Source organism: Camelina sativa, chromosome 16 (assembly GCF_030686135.1).
Source record: "Camelina sativa cultivar CO46 ecotype springtype chromosome 16, ASM3068613v1".
NCBI classification, from domain to species: domain Eukaryota; kingdom Viridiplantae; phylum Streptophyta; class Magnoliopsida; order Brassicales; family Brassicaceae; genus Camelina; species Camelina sativa.
Genome location: NC_141895.1, coordinates 8628074 through 8644329, shown reverse-complemented (window position 1 = coordinate 8644329; position 16256 = coordinate 8628074). Strand labels below are relative to the sequence as shown.

The 16256-nt window shown below is 37.9% G+C and overlaps 1 protein-coding gene and 2 pseudogenes across 1 annotated transcript; all 3 read right to left on the bottom strand.

Moving 5' to 3' along the window:
* Positions 1 to 6171: 6171 nt before the first annotated feature.
* LOC147925311 (uncharacterized) lies at positions 6172 to 10295 on the bottom strand (annotated as a pseudogene).
* A 189-nt stretch (positions 10296 to 10484) lies between these two features.
* On the bottom strand, positions 10485 to 11708 carry LOC147925310 (uncharacterized). The gene is made up of 2 exons (XM_087492569.1): positions 11544 to 11708; positions 10485 to 11480 (listed from the first exon to the last, which is right to left on the bottom strand). Exons 1-2 carry the CDS (start codon positions 11706 to 11708, stop codon positions 10485 to 10487), a joined length of 1161 nt encoding a protein of 386 aa, XP_087348695.1.
* Positions 11709 to 12576: 868 nt separating this feature from the next.
* LOC147925309 (uncharacterized) lies at positions 12577 to 14906 on the bottom strand (annotated as a pseudogene).
* Between the last annotated feature and the right edge of the window lie 1350 nt (positions 14907 to 16256).

Genomic DNA, 16256 nt, shown 5'->3' with positions numbered 1-16256 from the left:
TACTTTAACTTTTAAAGCTTAATAGGCAGAAACTTAACTAATAAGTAGACATACCTGCCATATTATGAGTAATCATGGAGGAGGAGCTAGAGCATTCCTTGAATCTACAAAAGAAAGAATACATTTAGACATTCACATTTAAACAAACTAAAGAACATAGTGCAAAGAAGACACAGCAAAAGTGACTTACCAAGAGATTCAAAGAACTCTACTTCTTCCAACATTTGAACCAAGGTAGCCACATCTGCTTCTGTTTTGAATGAACACCTTAACCACTGTTGGGTGCATACCAAAACCTCCACCATGTAAGGAGTTAAAGAACTCCTATACGGATCCAACACTCGGCCGCTTGTACTAAAAGCTGACACAGAAGCAACAAATGAGGCTTGCGATGCTAGAACATCTCTAGCAAATTCAGACAAGATTGGGAAATTGGAGCTGTTACACCTCCACCAACTTAGAATATCATAAGTCATCCTTAGCCTATTCTCAACTCTGAGCTCAGGAGATAGCGTTGCAACTCATTGCCACTCTCGTCATTCACCCCAAACTGAAGCATCTTGCTGTAAAGAGACTCGATCCTCTCAAAATCATCTTCTTCATCAGAAAACTCATCCACGCCAATTTGTTGCTCTGCCTCTGCATTAGCTTGAATGTCAACTGGATTGCTCAGCCTTGAAGAATACTCTTTATACAACCTCTTCATTGCACTTGAAACATTAGCAAAAAGATGCCTACTCTCTATTGTATCTTTGCCATATAGCTGATCAAAGCAGAGGGTTGCAAACTGCATCTTGTTGCGAGGATCAATGACACTAGCTATGATGACAAGTGGATTCATGTTGTTCAATCCATCCCAATACTTCTCAAACTTGTCCCTCATGACATGAACTTGCTTTCTGGTCTCCTCATCCGGACTGGCACACTTGGCGATCAGAGCCCTCTCAATGTTCACAATTTCATTGTAACATACCGATGACAACACAAACTTTGAAGCAGAGAATACCAAAGTTGCCTTGTAGAATATCTTGAGGAATTTAACTAACCTTGACACTTCTTCCCATTCCACATCAGTTGGTAGACCAACTCTCTTGACCTTTGTCTTCTCATACTCTTCCAAGAAGTAATCATAGTACAATTTGTCCTCCATCAGCATCTTCTCAAAGGCAACCCGCAGCTTCAAAGCAGAATTCAACATAAGGTAAGTAGAATTCCATCTTGTGACAACATCCAGTGGCAAGCTGCCTCTGCATAGCTTCCCATTCTCACACCTCATCGCAAAAGGCCTTAGCCGAGTGAAAGAAGATCGGACATACTTGACCGCATTCCTAACAGCCCCAATAGTTGCTTTTACCTTCTTAAATCCATCACCAACAATAAGATTCAGGATGTGGGCAGCACACCACATATGCAAGAACTCACCATCTCTAACCAAAGAGTCGTCCCCTCTCAGCCTTAACTCATCTTTAAAAACACTCAATGTCTTGTCATTGTTCCTTGCATTATCCACTATCACTTTAAAAACCTTCGAGATTCCCCGATCTTCTATGCAGTCCAGCAACTGCCTTGCAATGGTGTCTCCTTTGGGATTTGTGATGACCTTAAAGCTAAGGATTCTCTTCTGCATTTCCCAGTTAGCATTGATCCAAATCCCAGTGATGACCATGTAGTTGTAGGAGGTTGTCGGAGATGTCCATATGTCTGTTGTTAAAGAGACCCTCTGCTTCTCAATAGCGAACAAGTTCTTCAAGGCAGCTTTCTGTTGCAGGTAGATCCCAACAATGTCTTTAGCGCATGTCCTCCTAGAGAATGTCTTGTACATAGGGAAGACATTGAAACAGAACCTCTTCCAACCATCAGATTCTACAAATGAGAATCGTAGCTCCTTGACTACTACCCTCTCATTTACTGACCTCCTAAACATATGTGGATCATACTGAATCACCTTCAAGTTCCCTTTGTTATCACCACTAATAACCTGCTGCTTTTCCTTTTCTACCCAATCCTTGTACTGCTTACATATACGTATGTGACCTATCATAGGACTAGTGCCTACTGTCTTCGAATCACAAGATATCTCTGCACCACAGTATTTACAGTAGCTCTTAGTGAGATCTTCATCTCTTTGCAGAAAGTGTTCCCAACAAGGTGCTCTTTTAGCATACTTCTTCTGTTCTTTCGGTGGCTTATCAACTCCAGAAGCAGGTGCCTTACGCTTATTCTCAGCTTGAGTTTGTTCTGCTTCCGTCACTTGCGGTTCAGGTTGAGGTTCCATGTCGATGTGCTCTTCAGACATCTACAATATACACAAAGAAGAAAAGAGATTACTATTTGTTAATCTCAAAATATTAAAACAAAACACCTAAATCTCAAAGACAATCGAAGTTTTAAAATAAACACTAAACCATATATGACCCAAATTAAAACAAATACACATGTTATGACCATAAACAAACAGTAGGACAACAAATAAAACAAACCGTATAATACTATAATTGTTTATGAAGAAATCCCCAAATTGATTTTAAAACCCTAACCCTAAAATAACCCAAATCAATACCATAACACAAGTTATGACCATAAACAAACCGCAACACAACAATTAAACAAGACCATAATCGTTTATGATGAAAGCCCCAAATTGATTTTAAAACCCTAACCCTGAATGACCCAAATCAATACCATAACACAAGTTCTGACCATAAACAAACCGCAAGACAACAATTTAACAAGACCATAAGCGTTTATGATGAAAGCCCCAAGTTGATTTTAAAACCCTAACCTTAAATCCCCAAATTGATACCATAAACATAACGAAAACCTAGAATAACATACAGAGAATGACAATTGATCGAAGGAAGAAGCGATTAGGAGAAAGAAGAAGAAGAAAAGCTTACGTTGCGGATTAGGGTTTGAACCCCAGACAAAGGCGAGAGGCAAGATGATGAAGATGGTGAAGATGATGTCGAAGATGATGAAGCTTAATCGGAGATGGAGAAGAGAAGATTTGATTGAGTGAATGAACGGAGAAGATGAACGGAGATGGTTTCTCTCTTTTATGCGGTAACGCGAAGGAGAGGAGACGGAGAACTCGAAGAAAAAAAAGAGAGAAATGAGCTTAGGGTTTAGATAAAATTATATATATGGCTGCCAATTTTCGGTTTAGGTAAAACCGATCGGTTCTGATTACCGAACCGACCTGAAACCAAATCCGAATTCTGATTAGAATCGTCCCGAACAGTTTGCTCCTCACAAACCCCTATTTGCCGATAACCGAAAATGTCGGGTTCCTCGGTTCGGTTTGTCCGGTTTTCGTCGATCTCCCAGGGCGAATATATATGATTTGTTTTCAAAAGTTAATGAAGAAATTGTGGTGGTCTGTTCGTAACATCTTTGTTATTTAACCGCAGGTACGAGGTACGACTCCCCTTTAAACCCCTAATAGTTTCAAGGAATATATTTTAGGGAGATTCTCAAAAATAGCACCAAAATAAGTTTTTTTCCAAACTTAGCACAACATTTCTAAAATTGCAAAAATAGGACAAATTAATCTTTTAAAATTAAATCCTAAATTTAAAATACTAAACTCTACCCCTCAAAACTATATCCTAAATGTGAAATTGAGAACCCAAACCTAAAAAAAATTCTAAAAATTAATTTTAAATATTTTAATATGTTAAATAGTGTTATTTTTAGAAATTTATGGAATGTGTGCTATAAAACTTGTTTTAGTGGTATTTTAGGGTATTTCTATATATTTTAAGACAGCCAGTATACCCCTAATAATCTCGTCATCTGGAGCTCTTCGGTTTTTTGTTTTTCTATGATTTGGTGCCTTTGGTTCATTACACATTATTTATGTGCCATGCAGAGCCAAACTTCAGGTAACATAGTGAGGAGTGTTCAGAGTGGGATGTCAAGCTCACGTGAAAGGAGATTAGGAATAGCTAAAGATGAGTTTATGAATTTGAGAGATGCCTTGGGAATGGTGATATGAGAGGTGATGTGATTGGCATGGCTGCTAATTTCTTTGACTTTTGTTTCGTTTACATATCTTCTAAATATTTATTTTTGTCGGGACTTTTTGTATTCCTTTGAACTCACTTTTTTAACCTTCTGAAGATGGCTGTTAACCAAAACTTCACTAAAGGGCGCAGAACTGAACTAGTACAGTCTTCTTGTCTCTACTTGGCTTGCAGGTTAGATTCTTAGTATCTTGGTGCACTACTATTTTTTTCCCCCTTATCTTGTCGTGTATGGTTACTAGTGATGTGTTTTATTCACCATATTTCACTAACATGGAAAAGTCAGATATTGTAAGGATGTGGTTACTAGTGATGAAAAACATTTCACTAAAAAGTCAGATATTGTAGTGATGTGTTTTATTCACCAAAAGTCAGATATTGAAGTGTTATTCACCAAAACGTCAGATATTGTAGTGATGTGTTTTTCCCCCCTTATTCACCAAATTTTTCTAAATATTTCAGGTAAAAATTGTGCATATCTGTGAAGCAACTCTAACCAAAAGATTGATTGAGTTTGGTGATACCGAGGCTGCAAGTTTAAACGTGAGTCTTCAGGATGGGTTAGACATCTAAGGCTGATGGTTTATAGTTTGTAGAATTATCGGTAACTGTCATATCATTATAGACAATAATGCATACTCAACATGGCCAATTCTTCTGCCTTATACGTTCCTTGTAGATTTATGTTCATTCTTTTTTAATGGTTGTACATGTGTGTGCTAGGTTGATAAGCTCACTGAAAGAGAAAGTGTATTGGTTGCCAAGAAACCAAATTCTGACAAAGAAGTGTTCTGTAAGCATAAGGATTGTAAACCTTTTAATTATGGATTATGAGAGAGCTGTTGCAATGATATAAGTCCCTGGTTTTATGCATAATTTTGTCTCTTTCAATCTTTTCTGTTTAATGGCTTGAGAGTTGACATTCATATGTTTTTTTTTCTAAATTTCTCTGCATGTGGTTCATAGTTATTTCTGGTGGAGTTGTTGGTGGGTCGGATCCTCCTGCTTTCCAGCGAGCAGAGAAAGAGAGAATAGAAAAAGAAGCTAGAGAAGAAAACGACGGAGGAATTGGTAAGCTTAAACCACGATGAACAACTATCTATCGAATTAGATTATTTTTGCTATTGTTTGAGCTCTTGAGAATCTTTCCTATGCTTTGTCTCAGAGAAAAGTGAAGGAGAAACATATTGGGATATATGATGGATACGCTGAAGCTTCCGATGAATCAGGCAATCTTTCTGACCTCGATGATGATGATGAGGTGTGCAATAATTTATCTTCGGTCTTTTTTTTTTCCCTTCCTATATAGTTTCACTTTACATTTTGATGGGTTGGTCATAATATTTCACTGTTTCGCAGGTGAATGACTGTTTTCGCAGCAAGGATGAAATGATCTAGACGAAGACTGTATGGGAATTAGAGAACGGACCCTATTTGTTACTTCTCTTGTATTCCTTCCGAGTTTTTGTTACTTATTTGCATAAGAATCTTACCAGATCATATTGTTTTGTTAGGAGCAAGCAGCTAAGAAGGCGGCTAGTGAAGCTTTAAACGCAAGCTATGCTAAAGCAGATGTGACAAAATCTAGAAAGGTGACTTGATTTGAACTTTGTAATTATGTTCATGTACTTTATATCAAGTATCTGACTATGTCCATTAGTGACCTATATGGTTTCTCAATCAAAGTTTTGTTCTCATTTCTCTTTTGATATATGAAAAGAGACAAAAAGAGGCTGAGGAAGAAAAGAATGCGCCTCCCCCAACCACAACCTTGGACTCTGTTCGCAGAACGCTTGACCGAAAGGTAAAAGTGTGTCTCTTCCATGATGCCATTCTCAATACTGTGTGATGTAATAGAGTTTTATATTCAGCAATTGTCATCTGTTAGAGCCCTGAAACTAGCTTTGAAGGAAACTTTTTTGGAGTATGTGTTTATGACTTTGAGTCTTGATTCTTACAGGGACTTAGTAGGTTAATCTTTTTTTTTTTTTTTTTTGTCATCTGGGTTTTTCATTAATTATTGATAGGATTACAGGTAGTAACTATGTAAAGTTACTAGAGGGATAGTGATTAAACAACCATCAACATATCCCTCCAAAAAATATAGCCTCAAAAACCTGCTTGTCCAAAAGGAGAGAAAAAATGCCTAAGTTAAAAGAGAGGAAGAAAATCTCTCATAATCAAAAAGTTCCTGCAACCACAATGGGTAACCGATGGCAACATACGATTGCACTAAGCCATAATCTGGAACGCTTTGAGCGATGAGATAAGCTCCTCTGTTTTGTAATGGCTTCTCTAACTGTACTCTCCATTCTAGAATTCTATTCAGTAGGATCAACATTTCTGATTGTTGATGGGCAAAGTTTGGCCAAGCTTTTGGTCTTAAAATTCCACCCACTAACTCAACAGATTCGGAAGCAAAGATGATCTTTGAATACCTATGACTGATCATGCTCTGAACTGCCCATAGAAAACCTTCCAAGTTTGCTTCAACTTTATTCCCGGATACTGTAAGGGCTTTTCTGCTATGAAGGATCACACATCCAGTATCGTCTCTTAGTACCCAGGCGACACCTGATTTCTTGTTCTTTTGGAGCTTAGATATACCGATATTGCATTTTACCCAGCCTGCAGGAGGAACATTCCAAAGGGAAGCTTGATGTAGTTCTTCAAGTTCTTCCAATTCGTCACATTCCAAGTCCACTTGTTGAGATTGACTCCAAAGAGTCTCATCTTCTCTTATCTTTGCAATTGTATCAAGGGGATCAAACATTTTGGCTTCGAAGAAGAATGAGTTTCTGTTTTTCCATAGACGCCAGAGGATCCACGGAAAAAGTCTTTTAGTTTCCAAAGGTACACTCGAAGATTTGGAGGAAGTGTACAAATAGTGGAAGTTAGAGTGAACCAACAACTCATCAAAACCAGAGGGGGGCGAGGGATAATCGGACATAGTCCAGATTTGTCTTGCTAACGTACAGGTGAAAAGGACATGGTTGATGGATTCTCCTTCATTGCCGCAAATTTGGCATCTAGTATCCAGCTTAACACCTTTTTTTGAGATTAAGTCTGAAACGGGAAGAGCATCATTGACTGCTCTCCAGAGAAAGGCTTTGATCTTGGGGACAGTTTGCAATGTCCAGACCTGACTCTTAATGCCATTCAGCAAGGGCAACATCTCCGCTTCTTGGAGTAATTCTTGATTTTTCAGGGTGCTAGCCAACCATCTACCTGATTTGACAGAATATTCACCACTCCTCGTGTGTTCCCAACACCAGAAATCATCCTTACCCGTAACTGGTTTCTGTTTTTTTGATGCAAAGGATATCATTGGGGGAAAAAAAGGATTCCAGAGTTTCAGAGTCCCAAGTTCTTGACTGAAAGTTGATTAGTGAAGAAACTTTCTGTGTCCAATCAAAGAAAATATTCTTCCTGTAAGGAGCTCTCCATTCATGATCAAAAATCCAGGGGTCCATCCACACATTGACTGAGTAGCCATTACCAATTTTCTTTCTCAAACATTTAACCAAAATGTCTCTCCCATGTAAGATGCTACGCCAACCGAAAGAAGGTCGATCTCCAATACCTGCATTCAAGAAATCACCATCGGGACAATATCGACTCTTGATCACACGTGAAAAGAGACAGTTAGGCTCTTGAAGAATTCTCCAAGCTTGTTTGGCTAATGATTAAAATCCTCAAGATCCTTAAACCCTAAACCTCCATTCTCTTTGGATAGGCACATTTTCTCCCAACTAACCCAATGAATTTTCTTTTTGTGCTCAACTGCATTCCACCAAAAATCTGACATACCACTGGTGAGATTGGAAAGAGTAGCTTTTGGTAACTTGAAGCAGGACATAGCATATACTGGAGTCGCCATTGCCACCACCTTAAGAAGAATCTCTTTACCACCAAGAGATAATGAACGAGCAAACCAACCTGAGAATCTTGATTTAAGACGTTCTTTGATGTAATCCAGCAGAAGGATCTTTGAGCCACTGAAACTTTCTGGGAGGCCCAAGTATGTGCCTGCCCCACCCTCAGCAAAAATACCTAAAGTCTTTTGTAAATCCTTCCTCTTTTCCTCCTCCACCTTATCGCCAAAGGTAACTGAGGACTTGATAACATTTATGCACTCACCAGTTGCGATACCATAAGCATTGAGAATGTTCTTTAGAGCTTCACATTGGGGCAAATCAGCTTTGCACAAAAACAAATTGTCATCGGCGAATAGAAGGTGATGAACAGATGGACCTTCTGGTGAGAATTGGATACCATTGATGAGACCATTGGATTCGGCTTTGTTCATTAAGTGGGTAAGCCCTTCTGTGCATAACACAAAAAGAAAAGAGGATAAAGGATCCCCCTGTCTTAATCCTCTTTTGGGGGAGATTAGACCAAAAGGTTGATCGTTGATGAGGACCGTATATGAAACAGTGGTTACACATCTCATTACCCAAGAAACCCATAGTGGACTAAACCCTAGAGCAATCAACAACGATTCAAGTATTTCCACTCAACCCTATCGAAAGCTTTTGACATATCTGATTTAATGACCATAAACTCCTTTGAAATGGTTTTATCAGTTCTCAGACTATGAACTAACTCATGAGCAATAAGGATATTATCGGAGATAAGCCTATCTGGAACGAAAGCTGTCTGATTTGGAGATACTATCTCATTCAGGAGGGGTTTGAGGCGCTTGATGATGATCTTAGAGATAATCTTGTATAGGACTGAACATAAGCTGATAGGACGAAGATTTGACATGTGCTCTGGGTTCTCCTTCTTTGGCAATAGACAGATTTGAGTATAATTCCATTCCTTAGGGAAGATACCTATAGAGATGAAGGCTTGAATCTCAGAAGTAACCTGAGCCCCAATGATAGGCCAATATTTTTGGAAGAAGAAACCAGTAAAGCCATCTGCCCCTGGAGAACTTGAGGGCTTAATGGCGAAAGCAGCTTCTTTCACATCCTCAACCGTAACCTTCATGCATAGATGGTCATTCATGGAAGCAGAGACTCTTGGTTGAAAATCATGGAAAAAGTCTTCAAAGGAGTCCGGATTTGTTGATGTGAAGAGATCTTGAAAGTAAGCAATTGCCACGGAGCCTTTTGAAGATTCTACTTTTTGAGCATTTCCATTGATATCTATCAATCTGTCGAGTCTGATCTTCCTCCTATTCGCTTTAACAGATGAGTGAAAATACTTAGTATTTTTGTCACCTGATTTTGACCATTTTTCTTGGGACTTTTGCTTCCAATAAGATTCTTCTTCTTTACAAGCAGTACAAAAACTTTTCCTCAGTCTACTCAGCTTAAGGGTGTCAGGAAATCCAGAGGATTGTTCCTCCTCCAAACTGAGTTGAAGCTGATTGATTTCTGTCAAAGCATTTGTGTTATTCTCTTTTTTTCACTGACTAAGAGCTTTTCTGCAACTGATAAGTCTTTCTGATACTACTCCATTTCTGCGAAAATTATGTGCATTTCAGGCACTTGAGATTGCTTGCTTGACATTGGGCTTGTTAAAGCATCTCTTGTCAAACCTGAAGTTGCCTCTGTAAGGTTCTTTAACGGAGGTAAGCTTGACTAGAACCGGCCTGTGATCAGATCCTCTTTTCTCCATAAACGTTTGATTCAATATAGGAAACCTCTTAAACCATTCCTTATTGCCAAAACATCTATCGAGTTTGCTTTGGATCCAAGAGGTTCCTCTCTTGCCTCCCCAGGTGAATCCATTCCCATAGCTTGTTAGCTCCACCATGTGACAATTTGCAATCATATCCTTAAAAGGTAAGAAGGAAGCTTCTCCCCTTAATGGACCACCAAGCTTCTCACCATTGTGTAGAATGTCATTGAAATATCCCATCATGCACCAGGCTTCAGAACGATGAATTCCTATTCTTGTGATTCTTTCCCACACAATGGCTCTATCACTGACCACATGATCGCCATATACAAAGGTAACAAAAAACTCCATTGAGCCGAAGCTGACTTGAAGGTCGATCATGTTCTTATCATAGAACTTAATATCTAATGACACTCCTTCCTTCGAGAACAGTGCCAAACCACCACTTAAGCCGAGTGGATTTACGGTAAAAACTCTTGCATAACCCAACCAGCTTTGAATATCAACTACTACATTACTATTATTCTTAGTTTCACACAGGAACATGATCTCAGGGAAGTGTTCTTTACGCATGTCCTTGAGACGAGGAATCGTCAGATCATGAGGCCGCCCCAATCCCTGGCAACTCCAGCTGATCATGCTCACTACCACTTGGACTGCCCCTCAATTGGGGCTGCCTCGTTGGTTTTGCGCTTAGCGACTTTTGATAATGATTTAGCCTCATCCGCAGCCTTTCGTTTTGTGGAGTGAATAATCAGCTTCTTGTCTTCTCCTGTTCCTTGTACGACCTCTTTTGATCTTTGAGCTTTGTATGGTCTTCTTCTTTGTTTAAGACTTTTTCAAAGTAGACCAGGAACAAACGGCTACAGAGAGGTCCGCATTGTGATCCGTTGGTAAACTTTGAGAAAGCAAAGAAGAACCATAAAGCCCTTGATCTACCCCACCATCTGACTGAGGTTCTCTTAAAGTTGCTCCCATTTCGAAGACATGTTGCGAAGAACTGGGACCCTCATCGCAACTCATTGACTGGTTTTCGTTGCCACATAACTCAGACTGGACTGGTTCGTGTGGATAGCTGAAAACGAAACCTTTCTGCTTGAGAACATCATGAGAAAGCAGAGGAGGCTTCTCCAATCTGAGGACTAATCGTGCAGCTGTAGGATCAATCTTCAAAGATTCAAGGGAGGATTTAATCTTGTCAATTTTTTCTAATCTTTCTGCCCCTACTGCCCCTCTCATGTACTTACGCATCTCATCAATAACTTCAGCAGCCATTCTAGGTCGACCCGTAATAGGATCAATTCCCACTTGATCATATCTTAGAACTCCAAAGAGAGGATCAGAGATAGGAATTAACCTGTTGTGAGCAGCTACGTCTTCTTGCTTCTTTAGAAGTCGGGTCTCTTTTTGTTGTGAGAGCTCTTTCTGTTTAACTGGACACTTGCCCTGTTCATGAGTAAGCCTTTGGCAGGTGAAACAGCGTTTCTGGACTCTTTCAAAATCGAAAAAAATCGTGACAGCTTCACCCTTAAAGGTTACGACCTTGGATCTCACAAACTCGTTTATCTGTGATTGGGACGGGTCAAAATCAACTTCGAGTACCTGACCCAGGATTTCACCCAGAGTTGTGATAGCCTGCGTGGTGTAGTGATTCATTGGGATGCTCCGGATTTGGACCCAGACTAGTAAATATTGGAGGAAATCCGCTGGAGGAGATTCCACCCATCTGTCGATTACAATTGCCCATTCATTGAAAGTATGTACTCCTTTCTCTAGGATTCTTTCAAGGTCGTGTTCATGTTGGAATATGAATTGGAAATGTTCCTTTGATAAAGATACCCCTCTAACTATGTGTTATAGTTGTCATTTCCTTGGGAGATCCCTGACCAGATTTGAGACGGATTGGCAGTCAGGATTAAGGATCTTACCCATTAAGCTTATGACATTGTTTTTGCTTGAGCAGAATTCTAGGAGATCTGGCATGATGAACGGGACATCTTCCTCTTCTTCCAGGGACATCCCTTGTAGAGCTGAATCTAGTTGATTCGACATATCTGAAGGAGACTCAAGAATTTGAGACTGAAAATAAAATTGGGATGAAGAACCCTAATTTTTCGGAAAGATAAAACAGGAACTGTCGGGATCTTTGGAGCAAAAAGATGTAAAAAGAGTACTAAACAGGTACGACTCTTACTCAGAGGGAAAGTTTACCCTACGCTAACTCTCAAAAGTTCAAGAGAACAGATACTCTAATTGAACAAGAGACTACTGAGCCCAAAAAAGGGAAACCGAATTACGAGTTTTTAACTTAGTAGGTTAATATACGACGGCGTTTTGGAGGAGCTCTTTAATCCATCACCAGTAAGTTTTTTTTTTTCATTAGTTCTCAATTGCTCATTGCTATTTCATGTCTATATTATAGAATTAACGCTTAAAATACTTTATTTCAAGATCTATATTTGAAACTTGTTTTTGTTAAAATATTATCTTCAATCATAAGGGTATATAATATATGGAGTATACAAAAATATAAAGCATGTATCGATGATACACGTAAGACTTAACATATCCACATTTGAAAATCGATTGGAAACTTTCAAATAACTAAGGTAAATTAATTTTTGAAAATTAAAAGCTACAGGTCATGCAAAAACCATGGATCAGAGGTGCCAGCCATGAGGCCAAGCAAGGCAAGCACAAGCTTGCGGCCAGTAAATAAACGGTCGTGAAAATGTAAGAATAAATGTAAGAATATCTTAGTAGTCTACAGTGGCGGACGCAGAAACTTATTTAACATGGGGCACAAAATAATTAATAAAATAATTAATTAAAATATAATAATAATATTATTATTAAAAAATCCAAAACCAAAAAAATAAAACATTAAAAAATTGTCATAACAAAAACATACGAAGAAATTCTACAAAACTATTCTACGATTTTCCATATCTTGAAATCTTTTTATTACTACCTCATTTGTCACTTTATCTAAGTGCTCTTTTTCAATAAAACAAACCATACAATCATTTAAAAACTGATCACCCATTCGGTTTCGCAAGGTAGTCTTCACAATTTTCATCGCAGAAAAGCATCTCTCGACTGTAGCAGTGGCAACAGATAAAGTCAAAACCAACTTCAAAAGTCGATAAACGAGAGGATGCGAAAGATGTTTTTTTGTGTCCATCATTACACGTGCAAGATCTCCAAGACTCTCCAAATTAGCCAACCTTTTATCTTCACGGATATTATCGATGTAAATACCAAGTTGATGCTCAAGAGATATCCACTCCACAGAACTAAAATATTCCGGATAAAACTCAGATAACCTCACAAGTTTCGACTGGTCAAACTCGTGGAAGGAACCAAAAGGGCTCAAAGACGCAGTGCAACTAAGCAATTCAGTGTTTACCTCGTCAAGACGATCATTAAACTCTTGAATTTGCATATCCAATACAGTGTAAAGACATTCCACCTGATAATGATGCAAGTTTGTCATGTTGGTTCTCCGTCTTGGCTTCTTTGGATCAACAAATTCTTCTTCCATGATGATCAACTCAGTTTTATGACTCTCACAAAAAGAATTAACTTTTTCAACCAAAGAATCCCATCCATTATCCCTGAGATTGTACAATTGTTGCTTGGTAGATTTCACCAGAGACATAGCATTCAAAATGTCTTGATCTTTCCTTTGCAGAGCCACCGATAGAGTATTTGTGATCCCGAGAAGAAGTAACATCAACTGTAAGTAAAACACAAAATCAAAGGTGTGCAAATATTTGATGAGACCATTAGCTTGCCTTCTTTTGACATCATCACTCCCTTCGCTCTGGACATACTCGAATACTTTCACAATAGAAGGGAATAAATCAACTAATCGTACTAAGGTATTGTAGTGAGAACCCCATCGAGTATTACCAGGTCTTTGAAATGAAAGCTCCTAATTCAGTCCCTTTCCTGTCTTAATTTCACCTTGACTAATTCCTTCTTCGATGATCCTTCGTTGGTCTTCTCGAACCATATCTTTCCTCTTAAAAGATGCTCCAACCACATTTAACAAAACCGAAATCATATAAAAAAAATCACCAACTTCAAAATGTTTTTTAGCAACTGCCACGACGACCAATTGAAGCTGGTGAGCAAAACAGTATACATAATATGCAGTACTATTTTCTCTTAAAATCAAAGATCTCAACCCATTAAACTCACCTTTCATGTTACTTGCTCCATCGTAACCTTGTCCCCTTAATTTTTTCATACTCAACCCCCGCTTTGCAAACAATGAATCAACAGCACATTTCAGAGTTGCAGAAGATGTATCTTGAACATGAATAAGACCAATAAATCTTTCTTTTACTATCCCATCTTTATCAACGAAGCGAAAAACCACTGCCACTTGCTCCTTAGTAGAAACATCTGCAGACTCATCCACCAACAACCAAAATACATCGTGATTAACTTCTTGAATAATAGATTCAATAACTTCCTCTGCAAAGCAATGCACTAGATCAGTCTGAATTTTGTGAGACACCATCTGATTATTTTTGGGAGCATTCTCCAACACAACCTTCCTTACAAGCTCATTTTGATCTGCAGTATATTTCACAAGCTCTATGAAGTTTCCCCTATTAGCTGATTCTACTGACTCATCATGACTTCGAAAAGGTAATCCTTGCCGTAATAAATATCTACAAACATCAATTGAAGCATTCAATCTGATTCTGTATTCATTTTTTGCAGCATCATCATGCTTATAAAAAGCATGAACAATTGATTGACCTTGTCTCATCAAATTATCAGCCATTTTCAATGCATTATTGTGAAAACTATTCACTTCTCCCACATGAACACTCAATCTCTTTGGATTTTTCCTTGTATCAAATCCCCTTGTTACAAATTCATCACTTCCACCTTTATTTTCTGTGTAATCTCTAAACAAGTAGCAAACCAAACAAAAAGCATTGTCTGTCTTCACACTATATTCCAGCCAATCACCATAAAGATCAAACCAAATTGGATTGAATCGTCTCAATTTATCTCCGGTTAGTGTTCTAGGAAATTTGTGACCACGAGGTTGATAAGGACCCTTAACTAAATATTTGCGTCTTACCTCATCTCTTTGGTTAGAGTGATATTCCACAATTCGTTTCCTATCAGCAGGGTCCACGGGTTCTCCAAATCATCATGAGAATGAGATGTACTTGTTGGTTTTTTTGGAAAATATTTTTCCATAGATCACCTAATAAAAAACATAGCATGAATTCATCAATATATATTTAAAGCAATTGAATGAGACTATCAATTTATCTAGAATAAGAAGAAAATCAATAGACAAGTTTATATGCTATAACACGTAAACAGAATTTTGTCCAACGACAAGTTTTGCATCAATTACTTACTGTTGTTTATATGCTGTTTGATAAAAAATAACCGAAGACAAAAATAATACTGGAACCAATCAAAAATAGAAGCAGAAGACTTTTCTCTCTCTATGGTGCAGTTGTATTGCTGTCGATGAACTCATGAAAACTAGGTATAAATCCCGATCAAAAAAAGTTTATAGACTTTGAGTTTTAGACTTTTAGTTAGTTAGGCTTGAATCATTAGCAGTTTTAAAATAGTTGGGCTTAACCTGTATTACTATAGCTTAAATTATGATACAATTTACATTTAATTTTAGTTTATATTATAGAAAGAGTTTCCGTTAGACTTTAGCATGTGGCACAATAATTAAGTGCTATTATTTTCTGAACTATGATAACTAAATCCCATGTAATTTTTTTTTTTTTAGGATTTAGCATGTGGCACGTGCCACACATACTAAAGCGTACGTCCGCCCCTGGTAGTCTAGGGGTTAGAGTGGCTTAGAGTCAAATATAGGTGCAATATCTTGCATTTGGTAATAAATTTTGTTTTTTCTTAACTAAAGATTTTTTTTTGCTAAATAGAAAAAAGAATCCAGGAAAAGTTCCTATTGGAGGAAAAATCAAAAGGTGCAAGCAAAAACAGCTTCTGAATCGAAGAAAAGAGCTCAAGCGGAGTCATCGTCTCAAGCTACCAGTGAACTGACTTTCCAAGAGGTGTACCATTAATTAATGGTTATTTTATTTTTAATATATAGTCAAAAAATTTAATACATAGTTACCTCATATCTTAGTTTGATTTTGTTGCAAATGTTAGGCATAGTTGACACCATATTAAAAGGCGAGTGCACGCGTTGTGCAAGCTCTTCGAAACATTGGACATCCAATCAACCAACATGTGTTGATTTCTGTTGATGATGAACTTATCAATCACATCAAACCTGATGAATCAGACTACTTCGGACTTGCCAATCTTAAAATTGCTATTAATCGCAAGCTAACAAAGTTTTAAAGTGTATAATTTAGTGTTGAGGATTTCTTAATATGTTATAACTATTTCAATAATTTATGGTCAAACCCCACACCATTACGTACATTTTTCTCTATAAAAAGCGATGAAGATTAGCTAGTTTATCCTTATCACTACACTAAGCAAAATATATTGTGATAACAACTTTAACACATGAACATTGGAATATTTGGAATAGATTATCGAAGTAATGCTGATCCCAACAAAAAA

Coding starts and splice junctions, on each gene's coding strand:
- LOC147925310 (XM_087492569.1), bottom strand. CDS start 11,708: ATGTCGAATCAACTAGATTCAGCTCTACAAGGGATGTCCCTGGAAGAA. Junction 11,481..11,543: donor GCCAATCCGTCTCAAATCTG/GTCAGGGATCTC, acceptor TCTTTATCAAAG/GAACATTTCCAATTCATATT.